The 24,335-nt window shown below is 45.4% G+C and overlaps 1 protein-coding gene across 4 annotated transcripts in view; it reads right to left on the reverse strand.

Annotated features, from left to right (window-relative positions):
- LOC147900378 (uncharacterized) overlaps nucleotides 1-21,592 on the reverse strand; it is a 38,568-nt gene extending 16,976 nt beyond the window's left edge. For 2 of the 4 annotated variants that reach the window (XM_087377259.1, XM_087377257.1), the window contains exons 1-7: nucleotides 21,161-21,590; nucleotides 20,961-21,015; nucleotides 20,803-20,838; nucleotides 20,678-20,722; nucleotides 19,694-19,777; nucleotides 19,517-19,582; nucleotides 19,315-19,353 (exon numbers count right to left, since the gene is read on the reverse strand). In XM_087377259.1, the coding sequence (XP_087233385.1) occupies nucleotides 19,315-19,353; nucleotides 19,517-19,582; nucleotides 19,694-19,777; nucleotides 20,678-20,722; nucleotides 20,803-20,838; nucleotides 20,961-21,015; nucleotides 21,161-21,408 (573 nt within the window). In that variant the 5' untranslated portion in view covers nucleotides 21,409-21,590. Of the gene's footprint in view, nucleotides 1-19,314; nucleotides 19,354-19,516; nucleotides 19,583-19,693; nucleotides 19,778-20,677; nucleotides 20,723-20,802; nucleotides 20,839-20,960; nucleotides 21,016-21,160 lie in introns of all 4 variants that reach the window. The other 2 variants (XM_087377256.1, XM_087377258.1) reach the window with 2 other exon arrangements.
- Nucleotides 21,593-24,335: the final 2,743 nt, after the last annotated feature.

The following is a 24,335-nucleotide window of genomic DNA, read 5'->3' on the forward strand; positions in this document are numbered from 1 at the left end:
ACCAAAGACAACATCTCAGATGTCTTCACGAAGGCGCTTCCCAGAGAGCAGATGGAACACCTCATTCGATGCATGGGGATTGGCCCACAGCTGTGTCATTGAGAGGGGGTGTTAGAAAAGTCACTACCCCACCTGTGAGCCCCCGTTTTGAGGGGACAAGGGGGCAAGGGATTGTAGGGGGGTAGGGGAGCAGAAGACCTACCAGGCTGGAAACCCGCGTAGCAAAGGAGAGGGGCGCAGCCCTTCTACGCAGCATATGGAGCTGGAAATGGCGGCGCCTAGGGTCTGCATCAGCAGCCCATGTGCTGGGCACATGGGCCCAATTATAGGGCTGGCCCAAGCCAGCCAACCAGGTCAGTGGAGGCAGCCTACAAGTTGGTGCTGCAAGCAGGGGGCCGACCCCCTGCTGGTCGGTTTTCTCCAGCCCCAAGCAGGGCCTATATCTCGAATACTTAGATAAGGGGCTGTTGCAGCCTTCTTGTCATGCCACTGAACCCGGCTTCCTTTTAGCATCTAGTGTGCTCCCATAGTGCTGCTCATGTTTGGCCTTTCCTTGCTAGCAAACTTGGGCTCAAAAAGCTCAGCAAGCCTTGCAACTCGCTCAATCATCTAAGGCGTTGGGTCTCCAGTTGTATGCCAAATGAGGATGAAACCCTTTTAATGGTGCACATTAATCTGCCTTCCTTGAAACAAATTTGGAGGAGGAGGAAATCTCCAAAATGGTTGAGTATATTCATTGATGATGCCTGTTTTAGATATTGCAGCCAAATACTGGTCCAGTATTAGTGGGGATGCAGAAGTAATCAGCATCAAAATTGTGGTTCACTTTGCTCTGCCAGTTCCAGCTAGCTTCAGTAGCATGGCTAGCATGGATATAATTTGGACTGTACAGTAGCGTGGATGTGAACAACGCAAATGGACGGCCGAGTGAATGAGCAGCTGCGTGAGGTTGAGTACTAAGAACTGAGCAGCTAAGTGGAGGTGAGGTTGATGTAGCAACTACAGCTCAAAATAAATGAGCCTTCCAGGAAGATTCTCTAAAGTCGTGCTCTGCTGCTCATCACCTCCAATCCCCCACCACATCAGACTATTGTCGGTGTTGATGTCTGCCTCTAAGATCCTAATTGCCTACAAAGTGAAGTGGAGCAAGCTGAAAGGGGGGAATGAGAGCAGGTTGGGTGAGACTATTTGAGAAAAATTGAAGAGCGGTGTACAGAGCCTAGGAAACAGCTATGATACTGCTGTAAGAGAGTGGAGTAGGACACATTTGGAGAAGGGTGGGATACATGTTAAAGAAAGCTATGGGGGTGTACAGAGCCTAGGAGAACAGCTCTAAGGCCAACTTAAGAGAGGGAGCGGAAGAAATCAAAAGGGTGGGGATGGGAGGTAAGAGAGGGAAGGAGGAAGAGAATATGCAAGAGAAGGAGAGAGGAGGGAGGGGGAGGGGGAGAGGAAGAGGGAGAGGGAGAGGCAGAGAGAAGGTGGGGGGTGGGGAAGCTACTGAGGAGCATGGACCATGAGCTCAAAGTAGTTGAACATGGGAAAAGTAAGAAATCATCATGATCGTATTTTAGTTTCTCATGCATGTCAGAGAATCATGGAGCACCGTTGAGCTCTTCAATGAGTCATTTGACGATTAAGATCAGTCAAATGACAACAAAGATCTTCCTTAGTGAGTATGTAAAGAGTCGACAAGCTCAGGTTTGGATCAGATCATTCCACCCTTGCGCACATCTTCACATTTAAGCTATCATTGAGGAAAAGCATCAGAGACACAATTTCTTTGTTGATTTTTAAAGGATTTGGATTTACACTTTATTTCTTGAGCCCTCTTGAACCATCCTTTTGCATGCCCTAGGAATTCCCCACTGATGCATTTGGGCAATCATAGCCCTATACATGTAGATGAAGGGGCTAGTCAACATCACTACATGCCTATGTGATGAGGTCTTGAATCTCTGTGATTTGACATGCACTTTCCCAATCAAGACACCTTCCATATCACCGTTTTGGGGTGTGAGAAACAAGACCATTCCCATGTGCAACCGCCAAGTGGATCTACCTGTATATCATGGTTCAAAAACCTCACCACGATTCGCAGCTCGCTCGATGGTTTGAGGATAAATTGCAGCAATTCATGCACAAAGAGGGGGAGTCTCCACAACTACTATATATAGCCCTAGACCATGTCAACCTGGAATAATGCATAAAAATCACCAAGTATTGCTCCAAGATGAGTGGGAAAATGAAAGCAGTCAACCAGAGGTTTTTGAACCCATCCCATGTAGTAGGTCTGTTTGTTGAATCCCACATGTAGCGCCACCAAGTGTAGTGGGCATGATCTTGCAAATGCATACCAACACACATAATCCAATCCTTGTCACCCTTGGGATAGAAATGGAAGTAGTCTTTGTGCTTTGTAAGCCATCCTCTAGTTCATCAAGACTTCGAGACTCAAGTGCACCTTTAAACTTATGGACCATGGGCTTGTCCTTGACACCTTTGGGAGCATAGTAACAAGGCTAATGCCCCCAGGGCCCAAAACCACATTCATCATCCCTATATATGTCTAGATGAATCCAGGAACATGCTCAGACTATCCTCTAAAACCACATCACATAGTGCAGTTTCAATCTCACTCATAAGGTTGAAAACCATAAACTCCATCACGCATAGCAAGGACTAGCTACTATGGCATCCCCACTAACGTCATCGACGCCCAAAAGTGGGTGTATACCCTAGTATAAACATATGCTCTCACACATACAAATCCACACACCCACAAATACTTGAGCATCTGTTTTATACAACGGTCTTCGTATTGAGCTTCTATCGGCACTTTGGAGGTGAAGGGCAAACTCAGCCGTGACAAAGGCTAGCTTTAAAGGAGAAGGCTTATCAAAAAGTAGTCCACATTCTCTTAATTCAAGCTACACCTTCTTGTGAAAACTATACAATTTCATTTTAGTCTCTCCAAATGATCATCCAAGAAAAAAATTGCTTAAGCCTTAGACCATCTAGTTGATAGGGCAACGCACCACTTAAGATAGAAAGAATTTATTGCAATATCGGCACGCCACAACATTGACGAAAACTCTCTAAAACCACATCACATCACATAGTCCTGGTGCCATGATACCCTATCAATGCCAGAAGGGTGCCAATGTGTGCCTAGGTACCTACAGAATAAGTCCCCAACTAACACACACAGGTGTCCCACAAGTACAATCGAGGTGAAGTCAAGTAGAGAAAAGAAATGGTACACTCAAGCTCAAGTGGCAACTTAATAGCCTCCATGTGAGCTGCTGGTCAAGTGCCCTCTTTGATGTCATGACATTGCTTGCCATATAGTTTTGATAAGCAACTAAATATTTGCCGTTGAGACAGACCCTATGTCAATTGCATGGTGACACCCTGGCTCTCCAAGCTCAGACCACCAGAAAGAGTAAAACAGCAGCCAAACAAGGGCAGATCACAGGCAACCAACCTCCATCATCAGGAGGGAAGAACAGCAGCAGCAGGAGGCGGAGGCCGAGAGCAGAGCAACACAGTCGCCATACAGGGGCCCTTCAGCCCGACCAGATCTGATCAAACCAGGGCAGTCAACCGACCAGCCATGTTGGCCTGACTTGGTTGGTCAACTGGCTGCCTGGTCGGTCAACTGTCTGACCCAGTCGGGCCTGTCAGACCCAGTCACGCCAGATCAAGGCTATATAACAGGCATCAGTCCCCCCATTTCAGTCCCTCAGTTTTGGGGCCAGTTCTTCTCCAGTTCTCCCAGCATGCAGCCACACAGTTCCAGCTCCCATACTTGGCCATTTCACCTACAGTACGGGACAGGGATCCATTCAATCGTCATTAATTCCAGGCTGCTGCAGTAGTTCATTTCTTGCAGCAGATACAGTGTACCCAGAATCCATGGACGCAGCATTAGTAGACCTGCATCCTACGCCCTAAGTCACCTAGTCCAGCAGGAACGTTCCGCATCAGATAGAGTTGTTTTCCGCTGATTTTTGCAGTGATGTAACAGCAGTGATGTTATCTATTTTGTACGCCATTTGGCACTCATGTACAGACAGTAGTTAGGGCGTTTTCGCCTGCATTTATACATCATACCTTCATGATTGAGTCCTTTGGCACACCTTCATGTACACACATTCAGTTCGCTACCACACGGAGCAGTAGATAGTCTCGCATGCCCCATTGGACGTCCGGGCATGGCATGGCAGTAAGTCCCCGATTGTCACATTGGTATCAAAGCACCATATTGTTACATTGGTATCAAAGCACCATAGTTCCTTCAGATTTGAAGAAGGTTCGAGGGAGTCATGGTAGGTACAGAGAGACTTGAGCATTCTTCATGGATCTTGAAGCCTGCAGCTGCAGCAATCACGATTCACAATAACAGAGATGGATCTGAAGAAGGTTCGAGGGAGCCCTGGCAGGTACAGTGAAACTTGAGTACTCTTCACCGATCTCAAAGCCTGCACCAATCACCGTGGCAGAGATGGAGCATGGTCAAGATCTTTCAGTACCCCGGAGCCGTACTCCATTAGCCTTTCCCTCCCTTCCTTCTTGCTTATCGGGTCGGCTCCCATCTTCACCTGTATGCAATTACACCTTGCGACAAAACAAGGAGGGAACATATTTCTCTCTCTGGCAGTCATTGTCACAATAGTTGATGGGTCTAGTCTTCCACCACGGGCCCATCCAGCATTGCAGCTCTCATGCTAGCGTTCAAGAAGTAGAATTGTCTCCTTGAGCACAAGCAGTTCCTTGCATAATCAAAGGGCATCATCGACACCCTAAGGCACAGAGTAGTGGACCATACTTCCGTAGTACCCGCAGGCTCCATTCACATGCAATCCTTCATCCACTCAGGAGTCTTCCATCTCAGAGCATTGTTCAGTGGATTATCCTGCAGCAATCCATTCACTGGAGTCTCTTGGGTCTCCCACCAAAGGAGGTCTTGCAATTTCTCCATTTAGCTCTTAGGGGTCTTCCATCCCTGGGGACATCTCAACTCAGTCAACATTCACTTGGGTCTACCACCACCGATGGGGATCATCCAGTTTCAACAGTTCATTTTGGGGCTCCCAACCGAGGGGATCATCAAGTCTTTGTAGTTAGTTTGGATGGGTCTTCCAATTGTCTGGCCTCTTCATCATGTCCAGCTAGTTCCTATTGGTCTTCCACTTGGGGATCTCAGTTAGCCACATCAGTTTCCTTTAGGATCACGCGGTGTTCACCATCATTCATGACGGGTCTTCTATCCTTGCAGTCATCTCAATCCCATCAGCAGTCACATAAGATGAGTCCCTTGGGTCTACCACCCGAGGAGATCATCTAGTTCACACAGTTAGTTCTCTTGGGGATTCCACCCAAGGGGACAGCCCAGTTTCAGCAGACTGTTCTGTTGGGTCTTCCACCCATCAGACCTTTCTATCAGCTACATCAATTTTCTACAGTACAACTCACATTTCACCTTCTCAACATGAGTTTTCAGGACTTGTGGGCTCAGTTTCCAATCCCACTGGGCTTCAATCTCAATAGGAGGGGACATTGCAAGAGTCTACTAGACCTATTTCAGGCCTAGCAAGAGGGAGTACGCTCGCAAAGAAAGTAGCTGTTGTAGCACTCAACAGGACTGAGGTTGATGATTCCTTGACAATCCATGAGGATATTCAAACAATGTCCTCATAATTCTCCTTCCTCAACTCTATAGGGAGGCAACAATTACAATATCATTCAGTACAGAGGTTAACAATGCTTCTTCACTTTGTGAGGTCAGTCATGCAATCTCCTCTTCAACAGATGCCAAGCCATTAGCAGTAGCAGTGACCAATGTCCACACCATCAATTCCCTTGGTGTTGGTAGCAGTTCTCGATTCATTGGAGGTGTGCTCATCAATTTTGTCCCCCTCTCCATTTCTCTGAGAGGCGTCCTCAGCTCTAGTTAGTTCATCATTGTTCCAAGGAACATCTATTCCTTCGATCTCTAAGTTGTTTCAAAGTGCATCCAAGTCAGCTACTTATTTGAGGTGTTCATCAGCAGTTCCAAACGTGATCCCTTCAAGCAGCATCCCATTCAGTGGATTCCTTAGAGGGGTACTCAAAAGCTCCTCCATTCCTTCGGGCAGCATCCAGTGCAGTCTATCCCTTAAAGGTGCACTGCATAGTGCCAATCACTTCTCAGCTCTTTTGGGATGCATCCGCAGTTCCAATTCTCTCTCCGTTTCTTAGAGAGACATCCATAGTTCCAGATTCCAAGAGGGTGGTAGAGTTGTTACCTCAACAGTTATCACTCCAGCAGAGGAGGCAAGTGTAGTCCAGCTTTCTATCTCAGCAGCAATTTCCAAGAGTGCATTTGAGTATTCTAGAGTTTCTTGGCATTCAGATTTGGTTGCCTAGCAGGGGTCACATGGTGGGATGATTGGACGCAGCAATTCAACTTCCAGTCGGCGGTGGCAATACTGGTTCTCCAGAGTTTTTATTGAGCCACCATGTTATCATAGTAGAGCATTGGTTCCTCGGTGCTTTGGATGAGTGCCAACTCAGTACCAGTGCTAGACTATCATTCCCCATTTCTTTGGAAGGATAGTCAAGTTTCAACCAAAAGTTAGGAGGTCACAAGGGTCACATAGGGTTAGAGGATTAGTTCAGTCCCTCAGTTTCTACAGCTAACGAAAAGATAAGCAAGAGGGAATGTCACAAGCACCCCTATGTCAGCTGTGTGATGACGCACTAGCTGGCCAAGCTCAGATCACAAGAAAGAGTAAAACAATAGTCAAACAAGGGCAGATCACAGGCAACCAACCTCCATCCAAAAAAGGGCATAACAACAGCAGAAGGAGGACACTCAAAGGCCAAGAGCAAGGCAAGATAGTCGCATACAGGACCCCTTCAGTCCGACTAGATCTGGTCAGCGGACCAGGGCAGTCAACCGACCAACCAGGTCGGCCTGACCCGGTCAGTTAGCTGTCAAACCCAGCCGAGCCAGATCAAGGCTATATAAAGAGCCTCAACCTCCTATTTCAGTCACTCAATTTCGGAACCAATCCTTCTCTCCCAACAGGTAGCCACGTAGTTCTAGTTCCCATACTTGGCTATTTCACCTACAGTTCGGGGCAAGGATCCATCCAATCGTCATCAATTTCAGGCTGCAGCAGTCGTAATTCATGGCCTGCAGCTAGACGCAGCAGATTCAGTGTACGCAGGACCCATGGACACAGCATTAGTAGACCCGCATCCTTTGTCCTCGGACGCCTAGTCCAGCAAGAAGGTTTTGCATCAGTCTGGGAAGTTTTCCGTGCATTTTAGCTGCTAGCCATGGTTTCTTGCTACGCCCGGATGTGTAATCCCCATACTCCCCGACTCGGTACAGATACGTGATGACCTGAAATGCAGCATCTAGCTGTAATGGGGGTGACCCAAACTCCGCCTGAATGATCTGGTGAGGAACAGATGGCTTACCACGGATCATCCATGATAACATGAGAACTTGTAGCCGCTCCACCCTGGCCCACTCTGTCTCCGACAAGTCTGGTCCCCCAGCATGGACTGCCATACATCCCTGCTGGGTGGACCAAGGAGTCAAAGAGCAACCCTTGGGTCCCTGGATCCTAAAAGTGAGAGCGGAAGCACTGTCTCTCTAGCCTAGCCAATGAAGCATATCCTCTGCTCAGGCGTGCACGCATCGCGGGTCTCATGGTGAAGATGGGTCCGAAAAATACGACCCCAAGGTAAGTGTATGATGAAACTATCTCAACAGGGGACCCATCAAATGTGAAATGCTCATCTCGCATGACCGCTCGAGATGTATTGAAGATCATAACCTTGGTTTTACCCAAGTTGACCTTCAAATCATGAGACTCACAAAAGACTGTAGTGTGTCAAGGTGTCTCTGGAGCCCCTCTGCTGAAGAGGACAAGAGAGCCACATCATCTGCGTAAAGTAATATCTGGATCAGCATGCTCACAAGGGAGCAACCTACCCCACCATGTGCCTGCATCACTGTCTCGAGCTCGTCCCCTATAGTGCTCATGACCTTGTTTGTCCATCCAGATCCTGTCCGGACTCTGCCTGAAACTCGCTCATAAAGTGCCATGACAGCCCAAATGATCTCCTGGTCGTAACCCAAATCCTGTAGGTGTCGTATGCGGCGGGCTCTCGGAACGGTGTCTCATACCCTCTGCTTCCGTACCCTCGCCTCCTCGATGATACATCTAAGCGCAAGAATATGGTCCATGGTCCCATGATCCCGCCTGAAACCGGCCTGCCCCACTGCTCTGAGTCCTCGACACTCCGCAAATCTGCTGACCTTGGAATCAAGTACTGATGCATAAATCTTGGACATGACATGTCCAATGATAATGGTCATGTAGTTCTCCGGGTTCATGGGATCCCCTGCCTTGTGGATGGGTGAGATAGTGTTGATGGTCCAAATGCATGGGAACCCCAAGTAGACAGCCTCATTAAATAGCTTGGCTGAGATCAGGACTAGGAGGTTAATCCCATATGCAATGAACTCAGTGCATAGTCCCTCATGATCCTTCGCTCGGCCATTATGAAGTTTCATTACGGCATCCTTTACCCCCCCTGGTGAAGAGGGTGAAGAGGGTGCAAGACATGGGGCGTGGCATATGTAATAGGTTAGGGGCTGGGTGATTTCGAGTATCATAGAGCATGCGTGCATAATCAGTCCACACCTGAGTGTCAGTGAGTGGTGGGGGGGATCGTCCCTCTAGAAATCTCCGCCATAAGTCCTTAGAGTTGTTACTGAACAGAATGTTCAATAGCTCCCCTCGTTCCGACGCACGAAGTCCAATTTCTTCCTGCGTACCAGACAATGGTACTCACGTAGCGTCTCTGGTTCACCCGGAAGGCTGTTTTTTGTTTCAAATCTGAGCCCACGGTGTAAAGCCTTACACTCATCATCGTACAAGCTATTACAAGGTATGGTCCCAGGTGGTGGTGGGCGGGTGGTATGGGGGAAGACGTGAAGAGCAACCTCGTGCCATGAGCGAGTGACTACGGCAGCGCGATTCTCTAATAGGAGTATAAAGTCAATGTATGCGAGAAATATGTACAGACGGCCAGAGTAAGTGGGTGAGTGATCGCAATCAAAGCATATATCATGGTAGGTGGAGTGAGAACTAAACGGGGTAGAAAGTGCTGTGCGGCGGGGGGTAGAAATGCTAAAGAAAAGATAGGTGTGATCAACCCCTAGAGGGAGAGTGATGGGATATCTCAAGGTGTATGCCTCAGGCACACCTTGGTTTCTATGTGTGAGTGCTAGAGGCACAATTAGGTGCCCACAAGCACAGTTAGGTGGTGGAAGAGCCACATAGGATGATTGAGAGAATCTAGGAGCAGATTGAGGAGATGATTGTGGAGCTCTGAAGTCATCAGTGATGTCAGTGAGCATGTATGAGGTGCCTACTTAAGGACCTCACTCTTCTTCATTCTACAAGCAAGTAAAGCAAGTATTCTGAGTTTGTGTCCACTCTTTGCTTTCCTTACAGTATTCCAACATGGTATCAGAGCCCTTTGATCCCCCTTGAGCCCATTTCTGCCACATCATCATCTTCTTCTTCTCCATTTTCCTCTTTCTTCCCAAAATCTTTGAGAGCTTGGTTCTCCATCTAGAAACGGCCATTGCCCAAACCCTCTGAGCTGGAAACTCCTCTAGTATGGGCGAACTTCCACCTACAAGCAATTGAAAAAAAAACGTCTGTGGTGGCTGCCATTCTCCAAACAGCGAATTTCTTCTGTTGCTCAATACTCCCTGCCTGCTCCGCCATTCCCTGAGCCCTCTTAGGAGTAGATGGGCGACCTCAAGACGAAGATTTTGAGCCATTTTTCAGGTCATTTGGTTCAGTAACGAGGGAGAAATCGTCAAAACTCAGTTTCAGCCTGTAGCAACTCTCCCGGGCAAAAGTGCGCACCATTTCGTCCAACCTCTGTGCTAAACCTTCTCTGGTATATGAGCTTTCTTTTGCTTCAGAAAGCCTTCTTTTCCTTGCTTTGAAGAGTGAGCTACAAGCCCTCCAAGTTCAGCTTTTCAGTTTTGACAGTTTTGGACAAGTTTTTGAAGATGATGCTACATAAAATGCTACTCTAGCATTTCTGGTTTTTTTGAAGCTTTCAATAACTTCAGTACAAGTTTGGATTCAGTTTTGTTTTGACTTGCTAGACCTGGTTTTGATTGGAAAGTGTTTATTTCACCCACTTCTATGAAGCATGTAAAAGGAAGCATCATTGTTTGAAATCTAGTCACTACTATTGCTCATACTTTGGAAGTATTTCAGTTATATTTTTGCCTTGTAAGAGAGATAGACACTGCCCAATATCTGGGTTAGACCCTCTCATGGCTACCTTATATAATCTTGAGAAGTTCAATGGAAAGGGCTTCCATACTTGGCAAATGAAGGTGAAATTTGCATTGATGCGGGAGAACTTATGGGGACTTGTCAAACCTACTCCTACCGCTTCTTCTACGGCCTCCAATGCTGGGCAATCTTCAACTCCAACACGACCGGCAAGGGATCCAGCAAGAGAAGAAAAAGCATATGATATAATTGCTTTAGCTTTGGGTGATGATTACATACATCATATCTCTGACTTGGAGTCTCCTTCGGAAGCTTGGCAGAAGCTAGACTTGATTTTTGGTGCAAGCTCTCACATATCTAAACTATCACTTAAAATCTCTTTCTTTGAATTAAAGATGGCAAGTGATACTACTTTAGCTGCTCATGTCAACTATATGCGGAGTCTTATGACTCAGTTAGCTTCTATCAACTCTCCTATCACTCCTGATGCTATGGCAGTGTTACTTAAAAGTATGCCTGAAAGTTTTGATCACATTGTTAGCACTTTGAAGAATCTTCCCAATCCTAACCTTGAAGGCATTATCTCAGCTCTCCAAGAAGAAGAAAGGCATATGGAGTTAAGGAAAGGCAATGACACTGCTTATGTTATGAAATTCCAGAAGGGCAAGTATACTCCTTGCAATCACTATGGAAAGACAAATCACCTTTCAAAGGACTGCTTCAAAGTTAATCCATGCAAGCACTGTGGCAAAAACAACCATAGTGAGAAGTTTTGCAGAGCCAAAGCAAAGACAGAAAATGCAAATCTACTTACAGTTAATGAGCCTCCACAAGATGAGGCATCCTTTGAAGATTATGCATTTTAAACTCATCTCTATGTATGCTCCAGATCTCTCTTTTATGTCAAGGTACTCAGCCTGGATAGTCCTCCAAAATGAATGAAAATAAACTATTGTGTTTTGTGTGTTTTGTAAACACCTCTGGTCACCTTATGATGTAGGCCATGTGTATGTTTTGTTCCATGGTACCTCCTGCAGACATTGTGTGCATGTACATGCAGGGGAGATAACCATTGGAAGGTCTGTTTGTATCCCTTTCTGTTTACCTTACACCCAAGGGAACCCTTGCTAGCATGAGAACCTAGCCATAGATTAATCCTTGACCACCATGAGATGGCATGAGAAACTATGAGACTAGATGTATCCTTGACATAGCCTGAGGCATTTCCTTGAGGGGGGGTTTGATGGGATATCTCAAGGTGTATGCCTCAGGCACACCTTGGTTTCTATGTGTGAGTGCTAGAGGCACAGTTAGGTGCCCACAAGCACAGTTAGGTGGTGGAAGAGCCACATAGGATGATTGAGAGAATCTAGGAGCAGATTGAGGAGATGATTGTGGAGCTCTGAAGTCATCAGTGATGTCAGTGAGCATGTATGAGGTGCCTACTTAAGGACCTCACTCTTCTTCATTCTACAAGCAAGTAAAGCAAGTATTCTGAGTTTGTGTCCACTCTTTGCTTTCCTTTCAGTATTCCAACAGAGAGGTGCCACAGTAAAGTCAATGATGTAAGATGTGAAGGTAGGGGATCCCATGATGTAGTCCACAACATTGCAACCTCCCCTATGCGGAAAGCAAGTGAAGCCACCTGATGCGGGCCATCTTCCAAGACCATTATAGATAATAAAAATGCATCCTGCCGAGGTCTAAAAGTGCCTGCCCATCAAATGTGAGCGGTCCTCGTCTGTCAGCTGAAACTCGTAGCATACCTACCTCCTCAAGGTCAATGTCTGGCAGTAGAGTGGAATCATCCCTGAAGTCAAGAAGTGGTGCCTGACGAGCCCCTGTCCTCACATTGAAGTCCCCAACTAGGAGGACTTTGTTAGAAAATACCCAACAAAGGGTACACACAGCGGAAGACTTATAGTAATGCCCAGGAGCTCACACAGTGTGCGTGTGGGATGTGAAATCACAAACTTCTTTACTTAATGTGCATCACATAGATGTGCAGACTCATCAATAGACAATGAACCAACTAGATATAGAAGACACCAAAACTTATATATTTCCGTCCAAAACTATGGCCACAATACAAAAGAGATAGATCCAGAGTCCCACCAATGGTGTGGTCCTCTGATCTAACCACAAGGTCCTCCTCCTATCTGCCGGCTATCTCTAGACTTGAGTCCGCGTGCTCCACCTCGAGCGTCTGTAGACTTTCCGTCCAGTGTGTTCTTCTCCACCTTACTGCCTGTGAATCAGCCTAGGTGGGCAGCCCCTGCCAAGCTTTGTCTGCAGCACACAGGTCCCTGTTCCACTGCTCCAACCTGCTTGTGAATGGCTGCTCCAGAAGGTATGATGATCACAACACCTTGCTGCCCTAGAAGAAAGCCAAGGTCCAGCCTCTAGGAACTCAGTCTGCAGCTCACCTTCAACTCTCCTTCACCCCTAGTGTGAGGCCCAAGGGAGTGGCTCCTGCCTGCTCCTATCTGCTCCTGCTTTTGCTGAACTGTTGGATAAGAAATGAGGCCACAAGCCTCTCCTTTTATAGGCCTAGGGGCCTGTCAAAAAACCCGACCAGTCTGTCCCAATCTGGGCCGACTGGACAGACCAGGTTGGCTGGCCCAACCGACCTGGTTGGCTCAGCCCAACCAGCCCTTTAAGGGCTCACAAAACTAGGACCCTTTGACCCACACTTCTAGGGCTTTTGGCCCTCCAATCAAGGCAAGGGCCCAGCCTATATAAGGGCCCTACCCAGGCCCTTTTGGGCTGCTGCTAGGCTGCCCTTTGCTGCTGCTGGAGACCCTATTGCAGGCTGTACTCCTGTCCATAGCCTCTGCCATCTGCCCCGTATCTTTCTTCATGCAGGCGCCTTCCTGCTGCAGCATCCTTGCCTCCTGCCAGGCCTTCACCAGCCCCGTACAGCCACGTATGCATACCGTACCCTTCCGTACTGCTGCGCTGTCTGTCCTTGCTGGAAATCCCTGCGCAATCAGGCTGCTGCAGGTCCCTGACGTCCACGTGTCTGCCCTGTACATCAGGAGCTCCACGACTTGCCAAGTACCCTTCTTGCTTTGTGTGAGGTGCTGCCCATGTGGCAGTCCCCCTCCCTTTCTCTTCTCTGGGCATCTTCTGCCCTAGGTCTCCCTCCCCCACGCTCTCCTCATTTGGGGGCTTACAGATGGGGAGGTGACCTTTCCAACAGACTTCCCCATGGCTAGAGAAGTTAACAATGGACTAGTAAAGAGCAGCGAATGGGGATGTCTCATCCTCCCCTCGAGTATCTCTGGCAAAGTGGGAGGTCTCGGGGGGGAAGTAGCAAACTGCAATAAACAAATCCCGGCTATCCATGTGTCGAATCCGGATCCAGAGAAACCTTGAGTGTGGATCTCTCTGCTCCACTGAGATGGCCCTCAAAAGTGTGGATCTGTAAAGGACTGCGACTCCTCTTGGCCCTCGAACCCCTCTTGTATCCCTCCTCTCATCTCTGTAGACAGACTCCCATGTATACCCGCTGACAACTGGTATTGGGCGCTCTGGACTCTGATGTGTCTTTGTGTAAAAGACTATGTCGTGACCTGTATAGGATTCCGAGAAGTTCCCTGGTTCTGACCATAAGGTACCATTACAGTTCCACAGAGAGAGAGAGAGAGAGAGAGAGAGAGAGAGAGAGAGAGAGAGAGATGATATGATGTGATTATATTAAAGTCCTCTTTGAGACCCTTTAGGAACTATGGGACTGGAGGCCACTATTTAACTAATAGTGGACTTCTACATCCATCTTTACAAAAACTTGCTATGTTGTGAGTATTGCTTGGCTAGCTTGTGTGCTAGCCCAGGGACATTGTTGCGGTGTTCCAAAACCTCCTTTAGGTAGCTTCCCAGCTTTTTGGCTGGTTGTTCCAAATGGGTTTTCAGGTTGTCCCCAGTGTCACTATATTTTTCTCTGATGTGTGCATAGGCTCAACATTTTAGGAGCACGTGCTGCTCATTTTCTACCTCCCCTGTGGTGCAGAGTTTGCAATTTTTTACATCTCTTGGGATCTTGGCTCTAACCCAGTTGCCCCTCTCCACCTCTAGGTCATGTGAGCTGGTCCTTATTGTGCATATTTAATGCCTTTGGAACATTGATATCCTCCCCGAGGTAGTTTTTGTATACCACATCCATCCATCTGATTAATTTCCCATTGAAAAACTGCATTTTCGTCCCCGAGTCTTGCCATAGTTTCTGTAGCATTTTCTGCATTACTAAATTTCTCATTTCACTTATATCTTTTGGTATATCAGCAGCCATTACTCCATCCATTTCATGCTTTCTTTGTGCCATCTAGTGGTCTTTGTAGCCTCCATGACTTTGCATGGTATCCTGTTCACATTCATCTTCTCAAGCTTGTTGAGTTAGACCATGTATTGGCATAATACTTCCCCCTCAAGAAGTATCATACCAATCTCAGCTAGTAGGATGGGGAAGGGTGTGTGCACCTTGACCCCTAGTTCTCCTATGAGAGAGTGTTTGTGTAGTGTCTCTATTTTTTCCAATAAGTTCTAGAGAAACCGGGTGCCCAGGCTGGACACCCATAGAAGGTCATTGTTTGCACAAGCATGGTATATTGAAACTTTCTCATTTTTCAGTTCCATAGGTGTGCTTTCTTGCCCTTATTTTGGAAAGCGTATAGAGCTTTCAAACCTTCCGAAATTCTCCTTTCCATGCATGCATTCCACTTGTAATTATCTTCAAATTCCAGCCCTAGGTATTTGTATGTGGTGATTGTGTCCACAGGCTCCCCTTTAAAAGTGAATTCCAACTGTCATTTTGGGTCCCAATTACCATTACTTTTGTCTTGGCTATGATGACTTGCATGTCCGAGTATCTGCATAATTGGCCTAGTGCATCTAAGTGTGCTTCCATGTCCCTCTTGTCTTTTGTGAAGAACACTATGTCATCTGCGCAAATGGGCAATAGTAGGGCATACCCTGCAAGTTGGACTCCTCCTCTACTATGTATTCTCATACATTCTTCCATTTCATTAATGAAAAGACCAAAAAGAGTTGTCGAGAGGAGACAGCCTTGCTTGACCCCTATGTCGCTACTTATGATGACCCTTCCCCTGGAGAATGATCCATTTACTAGTGGATGCGCTAACTCAGCCAAAACCCTCCCGTATAGTCAGTATGTGGTCTCTCTGAGTTCTTGACGGAGTTGGAGCCTCTCTAGTCTTTCCCATAGCTTTCTACATGGAACTGTATCGAAGGCTTTCGTGAAGTCTACAAAGCAACAGTAGACAACCCCTTTCTTATTCTTGTCTCCCTCCGTAGCTGCTGTTATGGCGACTAAATGATCTACTGTCGAGTGCTTGGGACGGAATCCTACTTGGGATGGTGCCCTAATTCCTTGTGCCTCCACCCATCTGCTGATGTTATGTTCAAAAATGGTGCCATACAGCTTGGCTGTTGCTGTAATTTTTTGCCATCTTGCTGTCCCCTCCATTGTGGATTGGTACAATCCTGCTAAGCTGCTATTCTGAAGGGAATCCTTCTTAGCATTCCCTTTGTCTTCTCTCCTCCCCATGTCAACATCTCAGCCACTAGCCCTTATGTGTCTAGAACTTCCCATTGCTAGCTTCTTTAGACCTCTCCCCACATCTTCTTTAGTTATGACGTCATTTGTTGCTTTTATAGAGAAATCATGGTTGAGCTTCTCTTCCGCATCTCTTACATAGAGGTCCTTGATAAATTGTAAAACTGTCTTCCCATGACACATTCCTCTCTTGATGTTTGCTGCCATGTAGCTTCTAAAAACACTTTTTCGGTTTCTTTTTAAGCTCCTTGAAACTTTCAAGTTATTTGCTTTTGAGAAAATCTATTTTCTTGCTTCTTACCATCCCGTCTGTATGGTCTAGCTTTGAACTCTTTTCCGACTATGTCTGCTTTTTCAAAGCCTTTTTGCTGTTCTGCATTCCTTGTCATGCCAATTGTTGCAGGGCATGCCTTTGCTCCTCCCTTTGCTTTTTGTAAAGCATTTTTGGGCTGTTTCGTGCACTATTTCTGATATGCATTCATTCATTGCTTGGCATGTAGAAGGCATCTAACATTGTTTTTCTGCAGCAAACCTTGTTCCTTTGAGGGCTAGTGACATTGCTTTGTGGTCAGACTCCATGGATTCCTCTTCAATCTTGAAATGTTCCATTGTGTATATTGCATCTGGGCTTATGACCACATAATCAAGTATGCTTGAACCTTGAGGGGTATTACATGTATAGTCTATGCCTTTGAAAAATGAGGTGCCATTACATATCTGCAGTCCAAAGCATCCACATAGGTTGACCAGTTGTCTCCCCATGTGAGTAGTTCTCCCATGTCTTTCGATGTCCTTTTCAAGCCCCTCCTTTCTCTTATTGTCCTTTTCGTTCCTTCCATCCATATGGAGTATCTTTCCTCCGTTGTGATGACTACTTGCATTGATCCCGTTCGTGCATTGAAATCCCCTTCGAAAATAATTGCATGGTCTTTAGAAAACCTGGCAATGTCCTCCCCAAAATGCCTATATGGCTGTTGTGTTTGTGGACAGGAGATTGTGGAGGTGCAAAGTAGCATGCTGCCAGGTGGATGTTTCCTTCTTTTGCCACTATCTTTAACCACATATACTGTTTGTGTGGATTCCCCTTTATGACCTTGATTGTTTTCTCCCACGATGTGCAGATGTAGCATGCTATCCCATGCGCCTTTTTGTGTTCCCATGTCTCCCAAAATATAAGTATGTCAGTTTCTCATATTTCCTCTTCCAGTGCGATGGCCGTGTCCAAGGACTGTCCTCCCGCATTCCATATTTTGATCCTGAGGGCCTCGAGTCCCTATGTTTGCTTCCCTTCCCTGTTGCTTCTTTCTATCATGACAGCTTTCCCACCCTTCATGTATGCATAATTCCCCTTCTTTTTTATTACCTCAAGTTCCTTGAGCCTCTGGGAGTATTGAATCCTTGTGAGACCCTCATTTGTCCATTGCGATGGCCGTGTCCAAGGACTGTCCTCGCGCATTCCATATTTTGATCCTGAGGGCCTCCAGTCCCTATGTTTGCTTCCCTTCCCTGTTGCTTCTTTCTATGATGACAGCTTTCCCACCCTTCATGTATGCATTCTTCCCCTTCTGTTTTATTACCTCAAGTTCCTTGAGCCTCTGGGAGTATTGAATCCTTGTGAGACCCTCATTTGTCCATAATGGATGCCCCTTGAGGTGATTTCAGGAATGTATATCCTGAAACTTAACAATTATCTGCCTTGGCTTTCCCCCTTTCTTCCCCACTGTAAAGGCATCCTGCCATTTTGTTGCTGAGATGTGCATTGTTTTTTTGAAAGACATGGGTGAGGGCTCTTTCCATATCTTCATTCTCACTCTCTTCCACCCCCACAATTCGTAGGTTGAGGGCCTTATCTTGCTGCTCCTTCTGTTCTTTCAGCGTGAAGGTTAATTCATCGATCTTAGTGTTGACTAAATCGTCAATGTGTTAATGATATCTTGTGGTTTTGGCATCTGTGGGGCCTAGATCTGATTTGCTCCCCCCTGCACTATTTGTTCTAGCATTTTCTGTTCCATATTGCTGACCTTGGCATACCCAGTTTGCTTTCCATTGCTAGCATAGCTCATTTACGCAGTCCTTAGCTGGTTGACCTCTTTGACTAGCATGGCGTTTTCATGTTGCAATTTGATCATTGCCTCATAAATCTTGTAGAAATTGGGGTGGGGGGACATAGGGGATCTCTTGGGAGTAAACATCTTTTCTGACCTGTTCAGCTGGTATATCAGCAAAGTGTCATCAACTTTTACTGTGTAATCGGACCTATTTTAACAACCACAGCAGTGTCACATCTGTTTCAGCTCTGATATGATAGGCTCTCCAGCACTGATTCCAGATCAAATCAAAGGTTTTCTCCATCAGCAAGTCCAAGTCAAAGTAGAAGTTCCACTGCATTGTTGGTCCAGTTCACATTGAGGCCGAAAGGGGAAGGCTGAGGACTTTTAAGTAGTCCTTACCCAAATCCTCCTATTTAGCGCTCTCCTGCTAATTGTACCCCTTTTGCTAACCCCACTAACTTAGCATATTTTCCCCTTCATTACAGAAGTAACAAAGGGCGGCTGAGGACAACTTCCTGCCAGTCCAACGTAGTCTAGAGGTCTTCTATAAGCTCCATTTAGACAATGTCATTTTTGCAATCGAAGAAAAATATGAAGAAATTATAGCTAAACATAACTACAAACCTAATTCTAGCAATTTACCAAACGCTTTCCTTCAGCTCCCACCTCAAAAGTTCTACCTCTCAAATGCGCTACATATTTCTATGATACAATTCAAGGTCTCCAAAGTCCTCCCACCAGCTTTTATCAAAACTCATAACTATACATGCATGTATCAAGAGTGTGAATCAGCCTTGAGCCATTTCTAAATGACCAGAACTATACATAAAGGGTTAGTATTACTACTTCAAAAAAAGGCTCAAGATTCTCTTTCTCAATCTAGTCAGCTACCAGATCAGTGTGCCCAAAGCACTCCCCTCAAGATGGTTGTACACACAGGCACATACACAGGGGGTCCTAGACAGGCGCATTGAGAGTAAACTTGCACAACAGCACAGGCACAGAAGTCACTGTGATCTCCTTTATCCACTCCCCGACTTAAGACAACTGCTGCTTGCTCCCTTCCCCCTGCCTTTCCGCCACGGTGCGGGCATCCAATTCTAAGGGAAGGAGATACTTCGGCCTCTAGATGAGGAACCTGTCTCCATTTCACAAATATGCCTTGGACCAAAGGTGACCAGCCCAAGAAGACGTGGATGGTGCCCATTCAAGTTGCGAGATAACAAGTACTACGGGGAAATGAAAAGACATCATTATCATTTTGCTCTATCCCTCTCTATAAAAACCGAAAGACCGCTGATCTTTTGCAAAATTAAAAGAGGCCATGAACGTGACATGTAAAAAAATGCAGACCAACCTTGACCAATATGGCCCCGCAGGTGTAAGCATGAAACACCTGCACCAATTTAAAAAGTCTCAAATCTTGACTTTTGTTAAATGAACTTCAGCAAGTTAAAACTAATGCTACAGCTCAGCAGGACCAAGGGATTGCCTTTTCAATTTCCTTCTTAAACCTAAGAGTGCAGAGTGTGTGGTAAGAACACAAGAAAAAATCCTACCTCAGTTGGTGTAATTGCCCCAGGTATGAAAAGAGTAGGCCCATGACAATGTGCTGCTATCAATTCCTGCACCAACAAAAAGGCATTTCTCGAAGTAAAGAAGACTACTGACAATGGTGCAGCGCTGGAATGCATCATGCAAAATAAGTAGAAACATAATTATCTGCAAAGCAAGACCTTGACTGCCACAGGGCTCATGAGAAACTTCGCTCCCGCATTCTTGGCACCATCAGCTTCAATTGTTGACAAAACGGTACCAGCCTACAGTATGCAAAATCATAGATTAAAAGTGCACATATCAAAAGAACCATCAATTTTTAAACACTCATTCCATCTGCATGGTGTAAATGCCTATAAAGGACAGCTTACAATTCTGGATTTCGTTTTTGAAAAACATGAAAGGTTTTTGGGCAGAGGAGCCCTAGCCTGTTCGAGATGGGGTGGTGCTGAGGTTCGTCGTGCTTAGCCGCCCCCCCCCCCCCCCCGCCTTGCTTGGCCATTGCTGCCTCTCCCCCCCGGCCTCTCCTACCCTCTCTAACCAGCCTTGTGACAATGGAGGGTATATTAGCACTTCTGTCACCTTATTTAGGAAGGTGTCTCAACATCAATCTTCGGGAGAGTGGCGAGTTCAGTTGGGGCTAACTTCAGGCAACGATTCATGGTTCTTTAGTTCATGTTTCAAGTCAGATCCTCTTGCTTTTGCAATGGTTACAACCAGGTTGAGTTCAAATTCCTCTCGCATGCTTGGTGGCGCTTTGCATGGACAGTTTAAGTTCTCTTTATTCAGCCAAGCTATCCTGATTGTCCTGAGCAGAACTCATGTTTGCTCCATCAGAATAGTTTATTGGTACCTGTGTTTCATGCCAGGAGTCTACTACTCTGCAGCTCCTCTGCTGTAATCCGTTTTATTTCTTTTGGAGGATTGGACATTATTCTCTTATTCTTAGCTGAGTTTTGACAGGATAGGGATTGAGATTACTCTCCTACCTCTGTTGTTTTGAAATGAATATATTAAGTCTGTTGTAATAAAAATTTGAAGGGTAAAGAAATGCATACATTACTTCTGTTGTATTAATCCAGTGCCGTGCAATCACGTTGCATGATTATTTTGAATGACTCTGTTGTATTTAAAAAAATTGAAGGTAAAGAAAAGAGAATTACTCCAATTAGCGCTGAAGGATATTCTTCCACGAGTTTGTTAATCACCTGGATAGGCAAGACACGTTGCGCAAAGATGAAAATGCAATCAAACGTGGATGAAGAACCCCAAACTGACCGAGGCTAACCTTTGTTGCACCGGGAGTCGTCATTGTCACCTCAAGCTGTTGCAACGATAGCATACCAGGCCGTGAGCAACAGAGGCAAGGATAAACGTGAGTTAAATAAATTGCTAAAAGCTCAAATCATTCCACAACTTCGCTTTTCCTTTCCTTGTACAGCTTACCACGCTAAGTCCACCATCAAGAGCTGCGCGTGCCATGTCCAGCGCTACTTCTGCACTGCTAGCCAATAACGTGAGTGGATATCGATACTTAAGTCATTCCAACCGCAGCTAAAATCTATATGCCATCCCCCCGACTATTCCAAAGACACCAAGTTTCGAAAATTCGATTTCCCAATTTGCCGGATTGTGTTGGGCGTCACCTCTCAGCTCTTACACAAGCAATGACGCCTGCTTGTCGAATCCTGGAAAAGCTCCCTTGCATTACGCCCATTTGGTAGGTCTGATTGACGACACAATCAAGGACGATGCGTCGCGTACCGCGATGAAAGCCATTGCCACAGTTGAAGAAGCGGGAAGCAGAGGCACATCGACCATTACTGATGGGCTGATGAAGGGCAGGCAGTGGTGGACGTTTCGCTAGAGCAACTGAAGTGAGAGAGAGAGCCATGCTCAGTTATTTCTCAGGCAGCTCTTCATTCTGGGATCATCTTCTTCTTCTTCTTCTTTTCTTTTTTCTCTTCTAGCCTATATCAAAAGGACGAGTAACATGACCCGTCTACCACGGGTTAGAGCCCCGCTCCCCTCCCCTCCATCTCTTCAATTTGTTAGCTGCAGGTGTGCTCTCATTGTTGCATAAATCTAGTATCAATGTCATTGTGGTGCTACATAAGAAACAATGGAAGCAAAATTTTGGAATAGTTATTGAGACCTTTATTCCTCTCCAATGCTTGGAAGATTAACGTGTTATGCGTCATGGCTGTAGTAGACTTTTGAAATGCTTCAAGTAGTAACCATGGGCTTCAAGGTTACTTTTCTATGCAATTGCATGCAACATGTCTTGGGCAAAGCCATCATCCAATGGGAGCAAGAACATAAAATCGATAGGGAAGGGAGATAAGCACTCAAAAATGGAAAATGTATTTAAGATGTGTATATGTAGATTAATTTGGACATATGTGAGTGAAAGCATCCCTATGTATGTGCGCATGTGGTGTTGCTATGCATATGTCTCTATGCATATGCATGTCTATGTTTATGTGTGTGCATATGTGTGCATGTGTTGACATGCATGGGCGACTCTTGCTTCTATCATTTTATAAAAATCTAGCAAACTTCTTGAGTTCTAGGTTCTTGCATCCTCCATCCTACTTGTGCAATTGATTGCACTTTGATCGTGGAGGAGGGACCTATCCTGAGCTAAGCAACACCATGTAGGCCATGTTGTTACATCAAGCTCAGATCCCAGATGTGGGATTAGGCCGAGGAAATGCTGATAGGCATAGATGGATTTGCAAGAGGATGGGAAATGTTCTGTTAGTTAGAGTGTAGCTCAGTCCTGGTGACCAATCAAGAGCTCCTCACTTAGATGCTTGCCAAGTTCACCAAACGCGGCAACCTAGTGATCACACTTCACATTGCAACCTCTCTATTGCATCCAATGCGTATTGAGATTCAAATCCTTTGTCCCTCATGACGATTTGTATGTGCTTGTGGGGCTGAAGTTTCTTTTCGATTAAGTGCTTTTATGTATGAGATCATGTTAATCACTATTGCAATGTCCAATCCCATTCAAGAAAGCTCTCTTTCACTCATGAAATTCATCCAAATCGCCCGCTAAAATTAATGAGGGAGAAGAGAAAATATAGGATGCATTGTTAGAGCAATGCAATTTTAAGCAGCTTCAAAGAGCATTATTTTGTGGCAAAGACGATGGTACAGAGAGCATCACTCCAGTGGTGGCTCGAAGCGAATTAGCAATAAGTGATATAAGTAATATAAGATGTGAGTGAGATTTCTTCCATCTACAATCAAGCCTCAAGCCATACATAACAACTTTTATTTAAACGTTCCACATTGTTTAGAGTTTGATTTGAAGACGTGCATACACCAAGTGCCTAAATTTGATTGACAATGGGGGGTGGGGGGGGGGGGGGGAGGGGAGAGAGAGAGAGAGAGAGAGAGAGAGAGAGAGAGGCAAGACGTTGCCATGTGTTGTGTGGAAAAGGGTGCCATGTGTTGCACAACAGAGGAGAGCATTGGCTGGAGGTAGAAGGAGGAGAGCGCTAGTTGCAGGGAGTGGAGGGAGAATGCTATTTTGTATATATAATATTATACTCTCTCTCTCTTGTCTCTATTATAGTATAATATCTTATATCTTATTCAATATATATTATATTATATTATATCACTATTTATATATATATATATAATATTATATCATATATTTCTATGTGTGTGTGTGTGCACGTGTGTTCTCTTCTCTCTCTCTCTCTCTCTCTCTCTCTCTCTCTCTCTCTCTCTCACATGCGTGTGTGTCTCAGAACAAAAAATTCACAAAAGCTTTGATTCCATCACAAATATTGTCCCATGGTATGCCATGTGTGTGTGTGTCTGTGTGTCTGTGTGTCTGTGTCTGTCTTAGAATAAAAAATTCACAAAAGCTTTGGTTCCATCACAAATATTGTCCCATGGTATGCCATGGTGTTTTATTTCAGTGCCATCCATGTGATTTGGGGTGTGACTCTAAAAGCAGACAAATTATTCAAGGACATACAATTTTTGCGCCCAAACTACTCACATTATACATGAGAAGATGCAACCTTTAGAGAACTTTTACCACTCTCCAAATCTTACTTACAACCTCTACTCAACCAATAGCTCTAAAAGGAAACACAATAAATATAAATAGTATATATAAAAATTAATTTATATATATATAGTAATTTATTTATTTATATATTTTTATTTATTTATTTATTTATGTCTATATATTTGTATATAGAAATATATAGACATAAATATATATATATATATATATATTAATTAACCTCTCTCTCTCTCTCTCTCTCTCTCTCTCTCTCCCCTCTCTCTTTCTTCTTCTCTCTCTCTCTCTCTGTGTCACTCTCCCTGCTCTGTCTGATGTGTTGAGCAACAAGGATATGGTGGATGTAATTTGGGAGGCTCCAACCAGTACTACTGCAGTTGGTGGCTGTGAGAGCAACTGAGTCTAAAGTATTTCTCTATTTGAACGAGGACTATCACCAGGCGGGAGTATGAAGTAGGAGAGCAAGAAGATGGGGGTTAAGGACAAGAAGATAGAGATGAAAGGGGAAGAATGGGATCCAATGAATGTGGCGAGCTTTAGCAATCATGGAATATAGATATCTCCCCCTCCAATGCACTTCTTCTTTGACATGTCTTCTTCCAACGACTCTAAGGTGCACCCTTCTTCTTCCTCCTCCGATCTGCATACTAGTGCTAACAAAGTTTATTATAACAGACATAATCTTCAAAGATCATACTAGCATAGGGAAAGATCATGGAATGGTCAACCTCTCGCCATAGCTTGCTAGAGTGCAATTACGAGACGATGAG

The sequence above is a fragment of the Dipteris shenzhenensis genome, chromosome 7 (genome assembly GCF_047967505.1).
Source record: "Dipteris shenzhenensis isolate YYH24624 ecotype China chromosome 7, Dip_SZ_1.0, whole genome shotgun sequence".
NCBI lineage: Eukaryota > Viridiplantae > Streptophyta > Polypodiopsida > Gleicheniales > Dipteridaceae > Dipteris > Dipteris shenzhenensis.